This window comes from Cynocephalus volans, chromosome 5 (genome assembly GCF_027409185.1).
Source record: "Cynocephalus volans isolate mCynVol1 chromosome 5, mCynVol1.pri, whole genome shotgun sequence".
Classification (NCBI taxonomy): domain Eukaryota; kingdom Metazoa; phylum Chordata; class Mammalia; order Dermoptera; family Cynocephalidae; genus Cynocephalus; species Cynocephalus volans.
In genome coordinates this window covers 53,766,313-53,784,309 of record NC_084464.1, presented here as the reverse complement: position 1 = coordinate 53,784,309, position 17,997 = coordinate 53,766,313, and the positions used below count along the sequence as shown (strand labels likewise).

At 37.6% G+C, this 17,997-nt stretch overlaps 1 protein-coding gene across 4 annotated transcripts in view; it reads right to left on the bottom strand.

The window, feature by feature from the left end:
• Nucleotides 1-17,634, bottom strand: part of UBR2 (ubiquitin protein ligase E3 component n-recognin 2) — a 134,587-nt gene extending 116,953 nt beyond the window's left edge. For all 4 annotated transcript variants that reach the window (XM_063096365.1, XM_063096364.1, XM_063096367.1 and 1 more), the window contains exons 1-2: nt 17,260-17,634; nt 9,991-10,250 (exon numbers count right to left, since the gene is read on the bottom strand). In XM_063096365.1, the coding sequence (XP_062952435.1) occupies nt 9,991-10,250; nt 17,260-17,337 (338 nt within the window). In that variant the 5' untranslated portion in view covers nt 17,338-17,634. The remainder of the gene's footprint in view (nt 1-9,990; nt 10,251-17,259) is intronic.
• Nucleotides 17,635-17,997: the final 363 nt, after the last annotated feature.

Below are 17,997 nucleotides of genomic sequence, written 5' to 3'. Positions count from 1 at the left end.
TCTCATCAGCACATGGATCATTCTCCAGGATAGATCACATATTAGGTCACAAATCAAGTCTCAATAAATTCAAAAAAATTGGAATTATCCCATGTATCTTCTCAGACCACAATGGATTAAAACTAGAAATTAATGACAAACGAACTCTGGAAACTACCGAAACACATGGAAATTAAACAGCATTCTACTTAATGACATATGGGTCCAAGAAGAAATCAAGGAGGAAATCAAAAAATTTATTGAAACTAATGAAAACAATGATACATCATACCAAAACCTGTGGGATACTGCAAAAGCATATTGAGGGGGACATTTATTGCATTAAACGCTCACTTCAGAAGAATGGAAAGATGGCAAGTGAACAACCTAACACTTCACCTTAAAGAACTAGAATAACAAGAACAATCCAAACCTAAAGTTAGCAGACAGAAAGAAATCATTAAGATCAGAGCAGAACTGAATGAAATTGAAAACCAAAAAACAATTCAAAAGATCAACGAATCAAAAAGTTGGTTTTTTGAAAAGATAAATAAAATTTTTTATTTATTAGCATGGCTAACAAAAAAAAGAAGAGAGAAGACTCAAATAACCAAAACTAGAAATGAAAAAGGCGATATTACAACTGATTCATCTGAAATACAAGGAATCATTCGAGACTACTATAAACAACTATATGCCAACAAATTTGAAAATCTGGAGGAAATGGATAAATTTCTGGACACACACAAGCTCCCAAAAGTGAGCCATGAAGACGTAGAAAATTTGAACAGACCAATAACAATAAAGGAGATTGAAGCTGTTCTCAGAAGGCTCCCAACAAAGAAAAGCCCAGGACCAGATGGATTCACAGCAGAATTTTACCAAACATTCAAAGAGGAATTGACACCGATTCTTTACAAACTATTCCAAAAGATTGAAACGGACGCAAATCTCCCAAACTCATTCTATGAAGCAAACATCATCCTGATACCAAAACCAGGTAAAGATATAACCAAAAAAGAAAACTACAGGCCGATATCCTTGATGAATATAGATGCAAAAATCCTCACTAAAATACTAGCAAACAGAATACAGCAACACATACGTAAAATTATTCATCACGATCAAGTGGGATTCATCCCAGGGATGCAAGGTTGGTTCAACATACGCAAATCAATAAATGTGATACACCATATTAATAAACTCAAACACAAGGACCATATGATCATCTCTATAGATGCTGAAAAAGCATTTGATAAAGTTCAGCACTCATTCATGACAAAGACCCTCTATAAGTTAGGTATAGAGGGAAAGTATCTCAACATAATTAAAGCCATATATGCCAAACCCACTGCCAATATCATCCTGAATGGGGAAAAGCTGAAAGCTTTTCCTTTAAGAACAGGCACTAGACAAGGATGCCCACTCTCACCACTCCTATTCAACATAGTGTTGGAAGTACTAGCCAGAGCAATCAGAGAAGAGAAGGAAATAAAGGGCATCCAGATTGGAAAAGATGAAGTCAAACTGTCCCTGTTTGCAGATGACATGATCCTATATATCGAACAGCCTAAAACCTCTACAAAAAAACTCTTGGAATTGATAAATGTTTTCAGCACAGTAGCAGGATACAAAATCAACACACAAAAATCAGTAGCATTTCTTTTCTCCAATAGTGAACATGCAGAACGACAAATCAAGAAAGCCTGCCCATTTACAATAGCCACCAAAAAAATAAAATACTTAGGAATTGAGTTAACCAAGGAGGTGAAAAATCTCTATCATGAGAACTACAAACCACTGCTGAGAGAAATTAGAGAGGATACAACAAGATGGAAAGATATCCCATGCTCTTGGATTGGAAGAATCAACATAGTGAAAATGTCCATACTACCCAAAGTGATAATACAAATTCAATGCAATCCCCATCAAAATTCCAAAGACATTTTTCTCAGAAATGGAAAGAACTATCCAGACATTTATATGGAATAATAAAAGATCACGCATAGCGAAAGCAATGCTGAGCAAAAAAAATAAAGCTGGAGGCATAACAATACCCGACCTTAAGCTATACTAGAAAGCTATAATAACCAAAACAGTATGGTACTGGCATAAAAACAGACACACTGACCAATGGAATAGAATAGAGAATCCAGAAATCAACCCACACACTTACTGCCATCTGATCTTTGACAAAGGCACCAAGCCTATTCACTGGGGAAGGGACTGCCTTTTCAGCAAATGGTGCTGGGATAACTGGATATCCATATGCAGGAGAATGAAACTAGATCCATACCTCTCGCCGTATACTAAAATCAACTCAAAATGGATTAAGGATTTAAATATACACCCTGAAACAATAAAACTTCTTAAAGAAAACATAGGAGAAACACTTCAGGAAATAGGACTGGGCACAGACTTCATGAATATGACCCCAAAAGCACGGGCAATCAAAGGAAAAATAAACAAATGGGATTATATCAAACTAAAAAGCTTCTGCACAGCAAAAGAAACAATTAACAGAGTTAAAAGACAACCAACAGAGTGGGAGAAAATATTTGCAAAATATGCATCTGACAAAGGATTAATATCCAGAATATACAAGGAACTCAAACAACTTTACAAGAAGAAAACAAGCAACCCAATTAAAAAATGGGCAAAAGAGCTAAGTAGGCATTTCTGTAAGGAAGATATACAAATGGCCAACAGACATATGAAAAAATGCTCAACATCACTCAGCATCCGGGAAATGCAAATCAAAACCACACTGAGATACCACCTAACCCCAGTTAGGATGGCTAAAATCCAAAAGACTCTGAACGATAAATGCTGGCGAGGTTGCGGAGAAAAAGGAACTCTCATACATTGTTGGTGGGACTGCAAAATGGTGCAGCCTCTATGGAAAATGGTATGGAGGTTCCTCAAACAATTGCAGATAGATCTACCATACGACCCAGCTATCCCACTGTTGGGAATATACCCAGAGGAATGGAAATCATGAAGTCGAAGGTATACCTGTTCCCCAATGTTCATCGCAGCACTCTTTACAATAGCCAAGAGTTGGAACCAGCCCAAATGTCCATCATCAGATGAGTGGATACAGAAAATGTGGTACATGTACACAATGGAATACTACTCAGCTATAAAAACGAATGAAATACTGCCATTTGCAACAACATGGATGGACCTTGAGAGAATTATATTAAGTGAAACATGTCAGGCACAGAAAGAGAAATACCACATGTTCTCACTTATTGGTGGGAGCTAAAAATTAATAAATAAATTCACACACACACACAGACACACACACAAAACCGGGGAGGGGGGAGAAGATATAACAACCACAAGTACTCGAAGTTGATACGACAAGCAACCAGAAAGGACATTGTTGGGGGGGAGGGGGGAGGGAGAAGGGAGGGAGGTTTTGGTGATGGGGAGCAATAATCAGCCACAATGTATATCGACAAAATAAAATTTAAAATAAATAAATAAATAAGTAAATAAGTAAATAAATAAAATGGTACAGCCACTTTGGAAAACAAAACAAAATGTAACAAACAAACAAACAAAAAGAATAGGATAGATTCATACAACAGAATATTATTCAACTATAAAAAGAAATGAAGTCCTGATATATGCTACAATATATATGAACCTTGAAAACATTATGTTGATGAAAGAAGTCAGTCACAAAATATGACATACTGTATGATTCCGTTCATATGAAAGTCCAAAATAGGGAAATGTATAAATGTGGAAAGTAGATTAGTGGTTGCCTGGGGCCATGAGAGTGGGGAATGGGATATGGGGCTGATAGCTAAAGTGTATGGAGTTTCTTTGGGAGGTGATAAAAATGTTCTGAAATTGAGTTTGGTGATGGTTGTACGTATTTGTGAATACACAAAAAACCATTGAATTGTACACTTCAAATAGGTGAATTGAATGGCCTGTGAATTATAGTGCAAAAATCTCTTTTCAAAAAAAAAAAAAAAAAAAAAAAAGACTTACTGTATGTACAAGTGACATCACCATGAACTAAACTATGACACTTTGCCTTAATAACAATCTTGTGCAAATCATCATTTTGTCACACCAGATTCTGTCTGCTTTGAAAATACTTTTAAAAATACCAGGATATTTGCCACTTTTTACTGTGTCCAGATTCATTGCTTGATGTAATGATAGGCAATCCTTTCTCATGTATATTAGGAAGAAAACACAAGTCCATCTATTTATGGGTTTATTTAGTCTTTTAAAGCACTTACTTGGTTGTTGTGTTACACAAAATTATGGATTTTCAGCTAATCCTCCAAAAATGAACATTTATTTCACTAGTATAAAATTTACGCCCTACAGCTCTGTTTCCCTAACTTTCTGTTTCACTTTAACTTTTCATTTCAATACAAATTGTTGTATAATCTTTTGGAAGACATTTTAAAAAGCAGTTAAAATCAACAAGTCTAGTACTGATAATTTACAGTCTTGAGCTGAAGGGAAGAAAATAAGAAACTCCCTGAACTAGTTCCTCTGTATTCAGGCAATGACAACCATGCCTGAATTGCACTTGTCAGACAACTATTGTAAGACAGTTTATGCAAAGATAATCCTAATAGTGCAAATCTAAGACATGTAAAATGTGGAAAACTTGCATCTCAGAACAGATGAAATTCGGTAAGTCAGATCATGTCACTTCCGTACTCCAAACCCTCCAAGGCTCCCTACTGCTCTTGTCAGAGTCCTTACCTTGTCCTACAAGGTTCTTCGTGCACTCCCTGCCTCCAGCCTCAGCAACTATATCTTTTTCTCAGAGGGTTTTTGTCATTTGAATCACCATGGGAGTATTTGGGACATTGCCATGGACATATATATAGTTTAGATTTCTGAAATGTATTTATGTCCCTAACAGTCCTACATCGAGGTAAGGTACTTCTGGTTTCCCTATGTAAGTGATGGCTTCCAGGAACTCTTCCTTTTGCCCACTGTGCTAACTCACGTAGAGTCAGGACATGAGAATGAAAGGCCAGACAGTGTTTGATGATAAGAACATGTGCTATGGCTGTCACACCTGCAAGTACATAGGTAGTGGGAGAGAAGCAGTCAGTGAAATGTAGGGCACCAGAAACTAGACTGTGGGAAAATCTAGTTCTAATCATAGAACATAAAAAATTGTAAGCAAAGGGGTTGGCTCACATCGATGCTTGACTAAACAGAACTTCTGTCCTATCAGGAATATACATGAAAATCCATTAAACAGTGCATATAATTAAAAAAAAAAAAAAAAAAAAAAGTCCCAAAGAAAATATACGATGTCAGTAAGTTCATAAGAGAGATTAATCCTGTGCTCCTGTAGCATCAGCTATCCTATCATTTAATTAGCTGGGTACAAGACTGAATATTTGAAGTTGTAAAATCCAGAATGGAAAGGACTTCCTTTTCATAATCATGAATAACATCCTAGAAAGTAGCTGGTTTACAAGTAAATACAATATTGCCACTGGACAACTATGGAAATATGCAACTAACAGGAATACTCAGGCAATTTAAAGTAGGAAGAGCAAAATAATATCTTTAAAACTGTTCCCTGTACTTTGAACAATATAATAGAATTTGCTCAACAAATATTTGCTAAGCACCTAGTATGTATGAGGCACTATATATGTACCATATATCTGCAAGTGGGAGACAGCAGCTCATAGACCAGTCTAACTGGGGATAGTGAGAAAAAAAGGGATTCAGGAGAAGTTCATGATTATAAATCACCAACAGTGATTATAAATCACTACAGCCCAAATATGATTTTTATTTAATATTCTTTGCATGTACTTTGTGGTACAGAATATAATATAACAATGAAACTTGATTTTCAGCTTAGGGATCAGCGTGGTACAGTGTAGCAGTTCTCAGAGTTCTGAGTTTCAGTGACCAGGAGAAAAACCAACGAAAGGGCTGCTAACTTTTTTTTTAAACCAAGAACATTAAAAAACAAAACTACCTGGTTCATTGCCATCATTTTATATATTAATGCTTTAATATCAAAGGACAGCTCTTAATATTTAAACCAGTTTAGCTGTAAGAAAAACTCAGTACGTTTTCCTGTATATAAGTGAAAAATTCATAATAGACCAATATTTGAGAATAAAAGAAAGGTAAAATGAAAAGAACATGGACTTTAGAGTCAGAGAGGCCTGGTTTCAGATTTTGTGACTGCAGGTAGATCACTTAACCACTCTGAGCCTCAGTTTCCTCAAGGATATTAATTATCTCAGAGGTTTATGGAAGGATTAAACATTACATATAAAATGATTAGCATTAAATCTGGTAGAAGCATTAAATCACCTAGAAGGTGCTCAACAAACATGAGTGACTTTCACTGGCTCAAATAAAACTGGGACTTCTACTTCTAGCTGTGACAGGATGATTGGTATTGAACTAGCGCCCCATAAGACTAAATAAAATACACGAAGGCAACCATTTTCAGGCATTGAACAATTGGTAGCACAAGACTGCAATAACTAAGAGAAGGGAAATTCATGAGGCAAGTCCCAGGATGGCCCTGACTTTCCTAGAGGGGGTAATTTTCTACCTACAGGACAGCCAGCTAGAGTCCAAGCACAGCAGGAAGGTCCCACTGAGCTGAGACTAGATCAGAGTTTGGGGCAGATAAAATAGCTAGAGTTTGTAGATCAGGGCAACAAAGAGGTGGAATGAATGTGGGGTAGGGAGTGGGCAGGAAGGGAGATGTAGAGTATGCATAAAGTGTATGTACTTCACAGGGCCTGGTTTCTCAAAGCCTTGCAGTTTCAAATATTGACCTTGCAAAGGACAGGAAATTTTCCCTAGGCTATCTAGTCTCTGTTGTAAGATAAAGAATTGTAACACAGCAAGGTTGCTGGCTCAAAGACAGACAGGTTACTGATTGATATGTAAAGATACTGGGAAATTGCTGTAAGAAGAGAATGCTTGCTAAAATCAAGCTTTTGTTAGTGGATTGACTTAATTGCATGTTACCAGCTTCTATTGTTAAAACTTGTTAAACCGTACTTAGCAAAAACCCCATCTATGTCTCTTCCTGTAACTTCCTAGTCTGGAGAATAAATGCAGGAAGAGAACCCCAATTCATGGTTAATTTCCCAAATGGAAGGAATGCCTCGCTCTTGAGGGTTCTGGGATATTAACCCCTTTTTGAGGCTTCTCAGTGCTGAGAAGAGATGGTCTTTGAGTAATCACTGGTGGCTCCATCACCCAGGGGTAAAGGGGTGACAAATCCATGGGAGGCAAAGCAACAGGGAGAGCAGTCTATGTGGGGTCAATGGTGAGTAGGTCCTTGGCTGAGGGTTGCACTACAGATGCACAGGGCAACACCCTCCAAGAGTGGCTATTATGGAATTGAGAGTGCCACAGAGATACTTGACATCTAGCAAGCAATGCTGAAGGGCTTTGGAGTTCTGGTCAAGACAGACATCCAACTGAGACACTAGAAAGACCATGTACGGAAGCAAGAACTAAGCATCCTAGAGCAAGACTTACTTTGGATTTGCCCTAAAAAGGGGTTGGGGGAAAGCCATTGTGGCTCACCACAGGGTGCAGAGCACCAAATGGGGTAAGGAGGGCAATTACATAGAGCGTTGGGTGGCAGCAGCAAAAGAGTGGCTGCATACGAGGGAATGATCACATAAGTAAATATTCTGAGGATAATAAGAATAAAGTTTCCTTCTGTCAGAGAAGGGAGTTACAAAAATGGAAAGGGTGAAAACTAGAAAGAACCCTGTGGTGTTGGAATGGAACTGTAGAGATGAGTATAAGTGCATGGTTTTCTGTTTCTATTTCAATATATTTAAAAAGATTGATACAAAATAAATATAGATCCATTGAGAGGGCCTGGGAGTAGTGACAACACAAGAGTAACAAGCATACCTACCATCTTATTTCTAAACACCATTCTCCAGGAACCAGGCTCCTTTGCAAAATGGTTGATTTCAGGGCTGGGGCAGGAAAAAGCCCAAGATGTGCCCGGGATGTCTTGTTGTGACAGAAAAAAAAGAAACGCTGAAAGAATGATGAGGATATGAAAAAGAACAAAGACAGTTTGAAGGGGCTCCACTGGCCAAATCAAAGACAATTTGAGCACAAGAATAATGGGACTCTATGAATAGAGAGAGAAAAGAAAGAAAGAGAGAGAGAGAGAGAGAGAGAGAGAGAGAGAGAGAGAGAGAGAGAGAGAGAGAGAGAGAGAGAGAGAAAGAAAGAAAGAAAGAAATAGAAAGTTTAATAAGGAAGAGGATATTTAATAGTCTGAAAAACTTTCCCACAAAAATACTTATTGATTACATAGGGAAAAAGAGTAACTTTACAGTGAAGTCTTGCTGACACTCCCTTAATCAAGTGATCAGCATCACCAGTTATAGAAACAATGAAAATCATATGCCACTCGATAGGTTTAAAACACATACACGATTTCTGTGGCCATCCTGCCAAAGATACAACTTGAATCTAGTCATGAATATCAGAAAAACACAAATTAAGGAACATTTATAAAATAACTGCGATGTAATCTTCAAAGTGTCAAGATGACAAAAGTCAGAAACTGAGGAAACTTTCCAGATTGAAGATTAAAAGACATGACAGGCCAATACATAATTTGGAACTAGATCCTTTCGATACAAAGGATATTATTGGGACAATTAGATCTCAGTTTCCTCATCTGAAAATCATGAGGTTAAACTAGATCTATTATTCCAAACAGCAATAAAAAAAAAGGTTTTTGTGGGCTGGCCGGTTAGTTCAGTTGGTTAGAGTGCAGTCTTATAACACCAAGGTCATAGGTTTGGAGCCCCATACTGGCCAGCCATCTTCACCCCTAAAAAAAGTTCATAATACATTCACAATGTTGTGTAACCATCATCTGTGTGTGTTCCAGAAAAGGTTTTTGTAGTAACAAACAACTAGATCCCACAGTCTTTAATACATAAAATAATCTCTACAGCTGATAAAGAAAGACTAACATAGACACCCAGAGTCCCTAACCAAAATTAGCTTATTAAATTTAAATTTTATAAGAAAAAGATTTAAGGGGGAAAAAAGGTGAAACAATACTTACATCAATAGTATATCTACACAATGGAATATTATCTAGCTATATAACTTGATATAGAAAGATGTCAAGCTTTTGTTAAATAAAGAAAAATTTAGCCCAGTATATGTTAACATATTTCCTTTTGTATGTGTGCATGTATGTAAGTTTAAGATAGCCATATATATGGATCTATACATGTATAGAAAATCTCTAGAAAGATTTGTAAGAAAATGTTAACTATTAGTTTTGGGAAATAAGAATGGATAGTCAAAAAGGGGACAGGGCACTTTACTCTCCATCTTCTACCCTTGTATACTCAATTTTCACCAAGTTATTAAAAAAAAGTAAAGTCTTCCTAGTAGCAATAAGTACACATTACACCCAGATCTTGTTTTCTAACTACCATTCCCAACTAAAAGGAAAATCCTTGGAGAAATGGATGATTCTACATATGGGTCAGAGTGAGTACAAAATGAGCTTGTTCTGCCAGAAAGGAAGGAAGCACCCCAAAACTGGTGCTTTTCAACAAAGGCATGTGAAAAGGACAAAGGCTGTGATGGGGCTCGTACTAGCCAAATTTGGGACAATTTGAACACTGAAGAGAATCACTGTAACTAAAAAAAAAAAAAAAAAAAAATCCAGAAAAGCAAAGAAGTAATTTTTGCAAGAGTCAAGTTAGCAATTAATTATGGGGGAGGAAGAAAGCATACAGTGGGCTTCTGGAATGCTGGTGATAATCTATTTCTTGATCTGGAAAATAATTACATGAATGTTTGGATTATATTTATTTAATAAATGGTATGTATTTGTGGTATGGACTTCTTAATATATATATAGTATTTCATAATTTTAAAACAAAATTTTAAGGTTTCAGGAAAAAAAAAATTCAGGTCAAGTAAAAACAAAAGTCTTTTAGAAAGAAAATTTTAATATCTTACCTGCAAGAGTATGTAGGCTCTCCTACTTTAAAAACACGACCACAAAGATGAGAAGGTTTGTTTGACTGCTCAAGTTTTGGAAATCCAAATGCAGGATCTTCACCACAAATGTACCATTCCATTGGCCCCAACAAAATATGCTGTGCCAGCATGTCTTCTTTCTGTGGAAAAGGGTTGGGACCCCTGCAGTAGATTTTGGGTACATAGAGGGCTAAATGCTGGTACACTTCTCTAGTGAGGTCAGTTGCTTGCAGCCATTTCTTTAAAAAAAAGAAAAAAGAAAAAAATAGTTTTAAACAATGTCAATAAACTGCTAATTTTAACACTGACCCTACTTTTAGGTACAAAAATAATGATAAAAGAGTCTTATATTTTATTTACAACACTCACCATTGTATGTTAGAAATTTAATTTATTAAAATGTCAAGTACTTGGGTCGAACTCGTGGCTCACTCGGGAGAGTGCGGCGCTGGGAGCGCAGTGGCACCAAGGCCGCAGGTTCGGATCCTATATAGGGATGGCCGGTGCGCTCACTGGCTGAGCACGGTGTGGGCGACACCAGGCCAAGGGTTATGATCCCCTTACCGGTAACAAAACAAAACAAAACAAAACAAAAAAAGTCAAGTACTTTAGATTTCTATCTTAAAGTGTAAGTAAAATTAAAATGAAATGAGCTCCCTCCTCAAAATGATTCTTGAAGAAAACTTCTATAGGCAGTACAGGAAAGTGACCATAAGAAATCATTATATTAGATTCAAGCCATTCAGCTTGTCTGACTTCGTTTTTAATGCTTTGCTCAAATGTTACTCTGATTATGATATAGATTCTCATGTCATTTTGTCTATACGAAGAGCATGCAGTGAACATGAACAGCCAATACACTAGTTATATTTCTCACTGATTAATAAATGAGTTTATATACCAGTTTCTTATGAATATGTCAGTCCACAATAGACTGTTTGATCAACCATGCCTTCTTTCCCTGATCAACCTCTGTCTAATAAGCTCCTTCCTTTCTATACTCCCCCACTAAAAACGAAACAAAAAAAGTGACCTTTCTCTGTTCGCCAAGCCTTTCTGTCCAACTACCTATTATTATACTTAGACATCACATAGGCACAAACTCAATATATCCAAAATTGAACTCATGATCTCCCTCCCCCACCAAAATCTGTTTCTTCTCCTCATCTCCCTATTTTAGTATCTACCTGGGTATCCAAACTAGAAAACCTGAAAATTTTCCTTCTTCCTCACCCCAGCAACCAATCAGTCATCATGTCTTATTTATTAGGCTTCCTAAATATCTCTTGAATCCATCCATTTCTTTCTACACAGCCACTACCTCCACTACCCTAGTCCAAACCCCTCACCAGGATTTGTACAACAACATCCTAACTGGTGTCCTCACTAGTCTTGTCCCTCTGCAATCTATTTTCCAACTTCGCTAACAGAGTGATTTTTGCAAAATGACAGTCTGATCACATCATTCAGCTTCCCACTATCTTTAGGACCTAGTCAACTCCCCTAACACAACTTATAAGATCCTTTGCCTTTCTCCAATCTTCTCTTCCTGACCTGTATTACGCCTCTCTCTCTGCTTTACACAGCTATTTTCTACTCATTCTTCAGATCTCAATTTATGTTTCACTTTCTCTAAGACGCCATCTCAGCCCATTTCCCACATCCCCAGGGGTGAAACAGAACGTGACCTCAGTTAGCATTTAGTAAAATCCGTTAAGTGAATGACTATAAATCTGTTTATAATACTTACTGTCACATAACACTGACAGTCCAGAAAGATGCTTCATGTGGCTTTTGTGAAAGCAGAGATAAATGAGATCCAGGCCTACAGCATGGATCAGATATTGTCTCTAAAAATTAAACCAAACAAGCCCTAGATAATGTACCCTTCAAACCATCTCTTTTCTCTTCACTTTCTACAGTCATAAGTCACTTAACAATGGGGATGTGTTCTGAGAAATGCTTTGTTGGGTGATTTCCGCATTGTGTGAACATCACAGAGTGTACTTACACAGACCTAGCATACCGCACACCTAGGTTATATGGTAGAGCCATTATAATCTTATGGGACCGCCATCACATATGTGGTCCATCGCTGACTGAAACACTTTTATGCGGCATGACTATATTTCCTTAAATCTTAAGTCTTTTCCTTTTATTCTGTAACTTATCCCTGCCTTCTCTGTTTATTTGTTCTCCATACTGCTATGTGTAACTGCAAGTCATTTGGCTCTAGGCCAAGTAAAAATTTTAAATCAGAAAACATGAAATAACACTTCTAAAATGCAGTAAACTGAACAATGAACATAATTCACAGATCTAATGTTTACCTATAGATTATAACCTAAATTCCAATTACATCCTTGTTAAAAAAGAGTATGTTCAAGTGATGTCGAACACTACAGAAGTCAATATAAGGTCTTCATTTTAACTATTACTTTACAATATTCAGCCTACTTCCTTCCTTCTAAAAATAACATATAAAGAGAGAATTTAAATATCCATGAGGTGGTTATCGTTCTAGTCAATTTCATATTTTCAGAGAACTTTTACTAAAAATGTAAAAATTTCATTCATAAGTTAAGGGATTGGATGGAAGCTTATAACCGAAAACAGTGAGTTTTCACCCCTAAGGTGAAACTAGATTTTCCAAACATTTTTAACTTTCCTGTGTTTGCTTTATGCAAGTAGGAAAGAGATTAAATTACTTTTAAAGGCAGAGTCATCAACAAGCAAACTGGAATCTTATTCTTTGAGCTATAAAAGACACTTTTGCTGGTCACATTCAATGGTAAATGTCCAGTTTTTCACCCATTGTCAGCAAACCAAAATATGAATGTAGTTAAGTTATCCTAGGCAATTTGCTCTTTATGAATGAAAAATTAAGCAATAAGATTCAAAGAATTCACCTCCATGATCCTAGAAAGTGCTTCAATTTTAATTTATAATACATTGAAAGGTTTTATTTAAAAAGCATTTTTGTTTTTCTTATATTTTATGTTCCTATTTCTCTAAAACTTCACTTTTGCAGAATTTTAATCCAGGAAGAATAAAAGGTGATGCTTTCTCAAAGAAATTATGTAGTCTTGTGGCTCCAACAACAGATAGGTCAAATCTGTTCACAGATTTCTTCAATAAAAAATTCAGAAACTAGTATCAGCTTCTGGTTAAAAAAAAAAAAAAATCAACCACCTTATATAAAATATACTATTAGTAACCAGCAAGTATTGCATCCTAAATATTGTTTTATTATATATTAATATAAATCATTAATAAGACTTAAAAATCTGGTTCAAGAAAGACATATGTTCTCCATCTTTAAAACGTTAACTTACCATTATATGAAAATTTTAAAACCACCTAACAGATTTGGGGTCTGTTACAGGCACTTTAGCCTGATTAAACTTATACACTTAATATATAAAAGAAGAAAAATTTATGACTACCTTTGAGAACAATGGCTCACATTTCTCAAAAGAATAAAACCTATAGCTTTCATATCAGCTCTCACAACATATGCTATGTGTAACTGTTTCTTCAACATAAAAAATTATTGAGATTTCTAATTTAGTTGCATTTTAATTTGTCTTTATTTCAGACACTTGTAGCTGTCACACCAATGTGAACAAGAAAGTAATAAACATTCACTATCTTATTAGAAGTCCCCCATAGGGGAAGTAAAGAAACTGTCAACTCATTCCACTAAAGTAAACATGTTATGACAATGTTTCCAGGAGCTTTCCTTTTACTAAAAGCTAAATTTAAACTTTGGGATAGAGAGCAAAAACAATAAACACAAAAATGAAAGAATACCTAGAGGTTAGCCTTTTATTGCACTATCTAATTATTATTCTATTAGTGCTCAAATGGAGTTTTAGGGACTATATTTAGAAAATTTGCAAACAAATTATATTATGATCTCTACAAATGAAGGAGTACATTTACAAATAAATAATATAGAAATTCAATAATAAAAGACAAAAAGTCCAATTGAAAAATGGGCAAAGAAGATACACAAATGGCCAATAAGATCAAGAAAAGATGTTCAACATCATGAGTCACGAGGGAAATGCACATCAACACCACAATGAGAAAGTACTTCACACCCAATGAAATGACTATAATAAAAAACACAGACAAATAACATGTTGGCATGGAAATGGAGAAACTGGAACCCTCATGTACTGCTAGTGGGAATGTAAAATAATACATTTACTTTGGAAAAAAGTCTGGCAGTTCCTTAAAAGGTGTTAACATATGACCTAGCAATTCTACTTCTAAGTATATATCTAGGAGAAACAAAAATGTTTGCCTACACAAAAATTTGTACATGAATGATCATAGCAGCATGATTCAGAATATCTGGAAGTGGAAACAACCCAAATATCCATCAACTGATAAATGGATAAATAAAATGTGGTATATCCACACAATGGAATATCACTTGGCGATAAAAAGAAATGAAGTACTGATACGTGTTATGACGTGGATGAACCTTGAAAACATTACACTAAGAAAACATTACACCCTCACAAAAGACAATATATTTTATGATTCCATTTATATGAAATGTCCAGAATAGGCAAATCTATGGAGACAGAAAATAGATTAGTAGTTGCTTAGAGTGGGAGTTTAGGGGATGATGGGGAGTGTGATTGGGTACAGAATTTTTTTTGGGGGGGGTGATGAAAATGTTCTAAAATTGATGATGGTTCCACAACTCCGTGAATATAGTAAAAGCACTAAATTGAACTGTCTAGAATGAGTTATATTTCAATAAAACTGTTAAAAAAATTTAAGAATAACCAACACAGACATAAAACTTCTGTAATAAATTTGTATTTCCTTTATACTTAGAAAAAACAATATATGTACTTAAGTTATAATCATTCATGGGAACATATTATAATTAATATGTACCATGAAACGTAGATAATCAAGAGATGGTAAAGTCATACTTGTGGAATCAGCTCTACCAACAAAAAGAGAAGACTGAGAAGAGAGGGCCACTGTAATATCCTAAATTTACAATTATCAAAGAGTCAGCTTAGATGCTTTTATTTGTGAGGCATTACTACTTGCAATGGATGAGATCACAAAAAAGTCCTTCCCCTCATAACAGAAACACGAAAAGCAGTGTGTAAAGTGTGGTAAAGACATCATGAGTGCTCATTAGGTAATTTTAAATGGAAGTCATCCTAGCAAATTACCAATGATAAAGGCAATAACCATTTTCTCTACGTGTTTATCTTCCCTAAAATTTACTTTCAACCTGAGAGAAAACTTTATTAATTCATTTTAATTTATGATAAAGGGCTGTGCTGGAGTCTAAGCTGAAAGAATAGTTTTAAGAGTTTGGTGTTTTAACAAAATACGGACAGAAAACCCCTCACAAAGTAAGGCCAGGTTAAGGTTATATAGCTGGAGGAATCTTATACTTTAATATTAGTTTGCATCTTCTTTACTTGAAGGAATTTTGTTGGTCATCAAGCTAAACTTTTTTTCTATCTTATTGTTCAGAAAGCCATTTAAAAGTAAACAGAGCAAAAGTAAAATGTAGCTCAGACTGTGATCTTTACAAACTCAAATTAAGTCCACATTAATAATGTTTTGTTCCATTTCCCTTAATTTTCCCCACTGCATCTGCTTGAGAATTTCACTGCACAAGAACTAGGAGTGTTGGCCTCCAGTGCAGGTTTTATAATTGGTTTCCTCAGGAACCTCAATAAATTGGAGAAGCTCTAATCACTTGATAGTTCACACTTTTAGAATGGGGATAGTGGAATATATAGCCTGTATCACTGGGCCAACAGACAAAAAATTCAGTGGGAGAAAAAAAAAAAAACCTACTTTGAAGCAAGTAAAAGATTAGATAGCAATTAGAAGAGACATGGATAGCAAGTAGCTGTCATTTTCATTATTTCCCTGTTTATTTACTACTTGTAACTCTACTTGCATTTTCTTTTCCAGATCTCTTTAATAAATGAAAGGCAGATGGGGGCAGAAAATCCTTGGGTTGTGCAATATAAAGTAGAAAGTAAATGAAAACAGACCTAGACTAAACAAGGAAGTCGGTTAAAAAAAAAAACAACCCAGAAAAGAAGCAGAGTCATCATTCAACGTTGTACTTTTAAAAAACTTTTCACCTCTCCTCCTGTCACTGATTGTCACCCAGACTTTAGGGTCCTCACCAATTCACTCAAAATAACTACACTACTCACTGACCAACAGCCTTCCAGCGCCTCCCCCCCTCATTTGTTCATAACATTCAGATTGCTGACTTGTATTCATGGATCTCTCCCTTCCTAGTAGATTTTTAAATTGGAGGCCTTAGAGGTGGGGCCTAAGTTGTTTTAGTTCATTCATAATCATTCTGGACAATCTGTTCTAATTGGGTGTTCTCTGTCCTTACTGGAGAAAGATGCCGCCAAGTAATCATTTCACAACTCTGCTACTTATATTACCACTTACACCAGCATATTTATGTTAGTTTTCGTAAAATACTGGGCAGCTGTTCCTACTACGCTGTAACCAACTCTCACATTATTAGATCCTATTTCTTGAAAGCTGCTCTCAAAGTTATATAACGTTTCTTCTCCATCCAACTACTCCCAACTCCTACAAAAATTATTATTTTTTAATCTCCCAGCCTCCACTTTGTTAAGAAAGAATACTTTCCTATACTTAGTAAACGTGTCGAGACACTACTTTCCACACATGCATCAACGTTGTCCACTAACCAAAACAGTGCGAAAAACGTGCAGAGTGGGAAATGAGGGAAGTGTCGTTTGTATTCACGGTGCTTAGGGCAGTCCCAGAAACAAAGTATGGGCTCGGTTAGGGCAGCATATTTCGGGAGAGAAGACACTGCTCCGCTCATCTCAGGAAAGAGAATCAGGAAGATAAAGTAGGGCGGTTATACCAAAAACGCTAGGCAGCGTCTCTTTCCCTCCCCTCTTCCAAGAGCTGGTAGAAAGGGCAAAGACCCATATGTTGGGGACTTAAGGGCAGGATAACGGGAAGGAGGAATAATGGAAGAGCTGCGGGTTCGCCCGGGCAGGAAGGTAATGGAAAGGTGTCTGGTGCACAGAACAGCTCCGGGAGCTACTGAAGACGGAAGGAGCGAGGTGGCCTCCCCAGGCCGTCACCCCACGAGGCGAGGCCGGCGCGCTGCTCCTAAGTCAGGGCCCGGCCGCTGCGGGATTTCCTGGTAGGGCCGCACGTACCAGCCCGGGTCCCGGCACTCACCCCAGAGGTCTCCTCCGGCGAACATTCCAGCAAACTCCGGTCGATGGCCTGCACCTCGGACTCCAGCTCCGACGCCATCTTCTCTCCTCCTCTTCCCCAGCGCTACCGCCACCCCCAGGGCCGCAGCCTCGCCCCAGCCCCGGCGGCCGCGACCGCCACCCCTGCCCCAAGCAGTCAGTCTCGAAGCCGTCCGGTCCGCCGCGGGTGGAGCAGGAGAGGAAGCAAAGGGTGACTTGAACCGGACAGGAGGGACGGTGGCCTCCTGTCCTCCCTCCCGAGCTCAGGGCCCAAGAGGCAAGTCACTGCCTCGTCCCTGACCCGGGGAAGGACACTGAAAACCCCAGGCCTGGCACTCTCGCTCAACACTACCGCGTCCCGCACCAGGAAAGGGGCAATAACACCCGGGAGGGAAAACGGAGCATTCTGGGTACTGTAGTCATTCCCGGCACGGCCAGGAGGAGGTGGCACCCTTAGAGTGCCCCACGAGGCCATTATGGGAGTTGTAGTCCATCTCCTAACAGGGGCCTGAGTAAGCGGCAGGTAAGGGGGCAGGGCTTATCTGCACGAGCGGAACCACGAGAGAAGAGACTAGTGGAGAGAAGCGCTCCCGGGGAGAGACAGGAGAGGAAGTTGCCGTGGGAACTGTAGTTGTGTCCCCCCGATCCCATTTGTTTTTGTATCCCCAGCTCCAGGAGCAGTGCCTGGCACGTGGTAGACACTTAAGCACCGGTGGAAGTC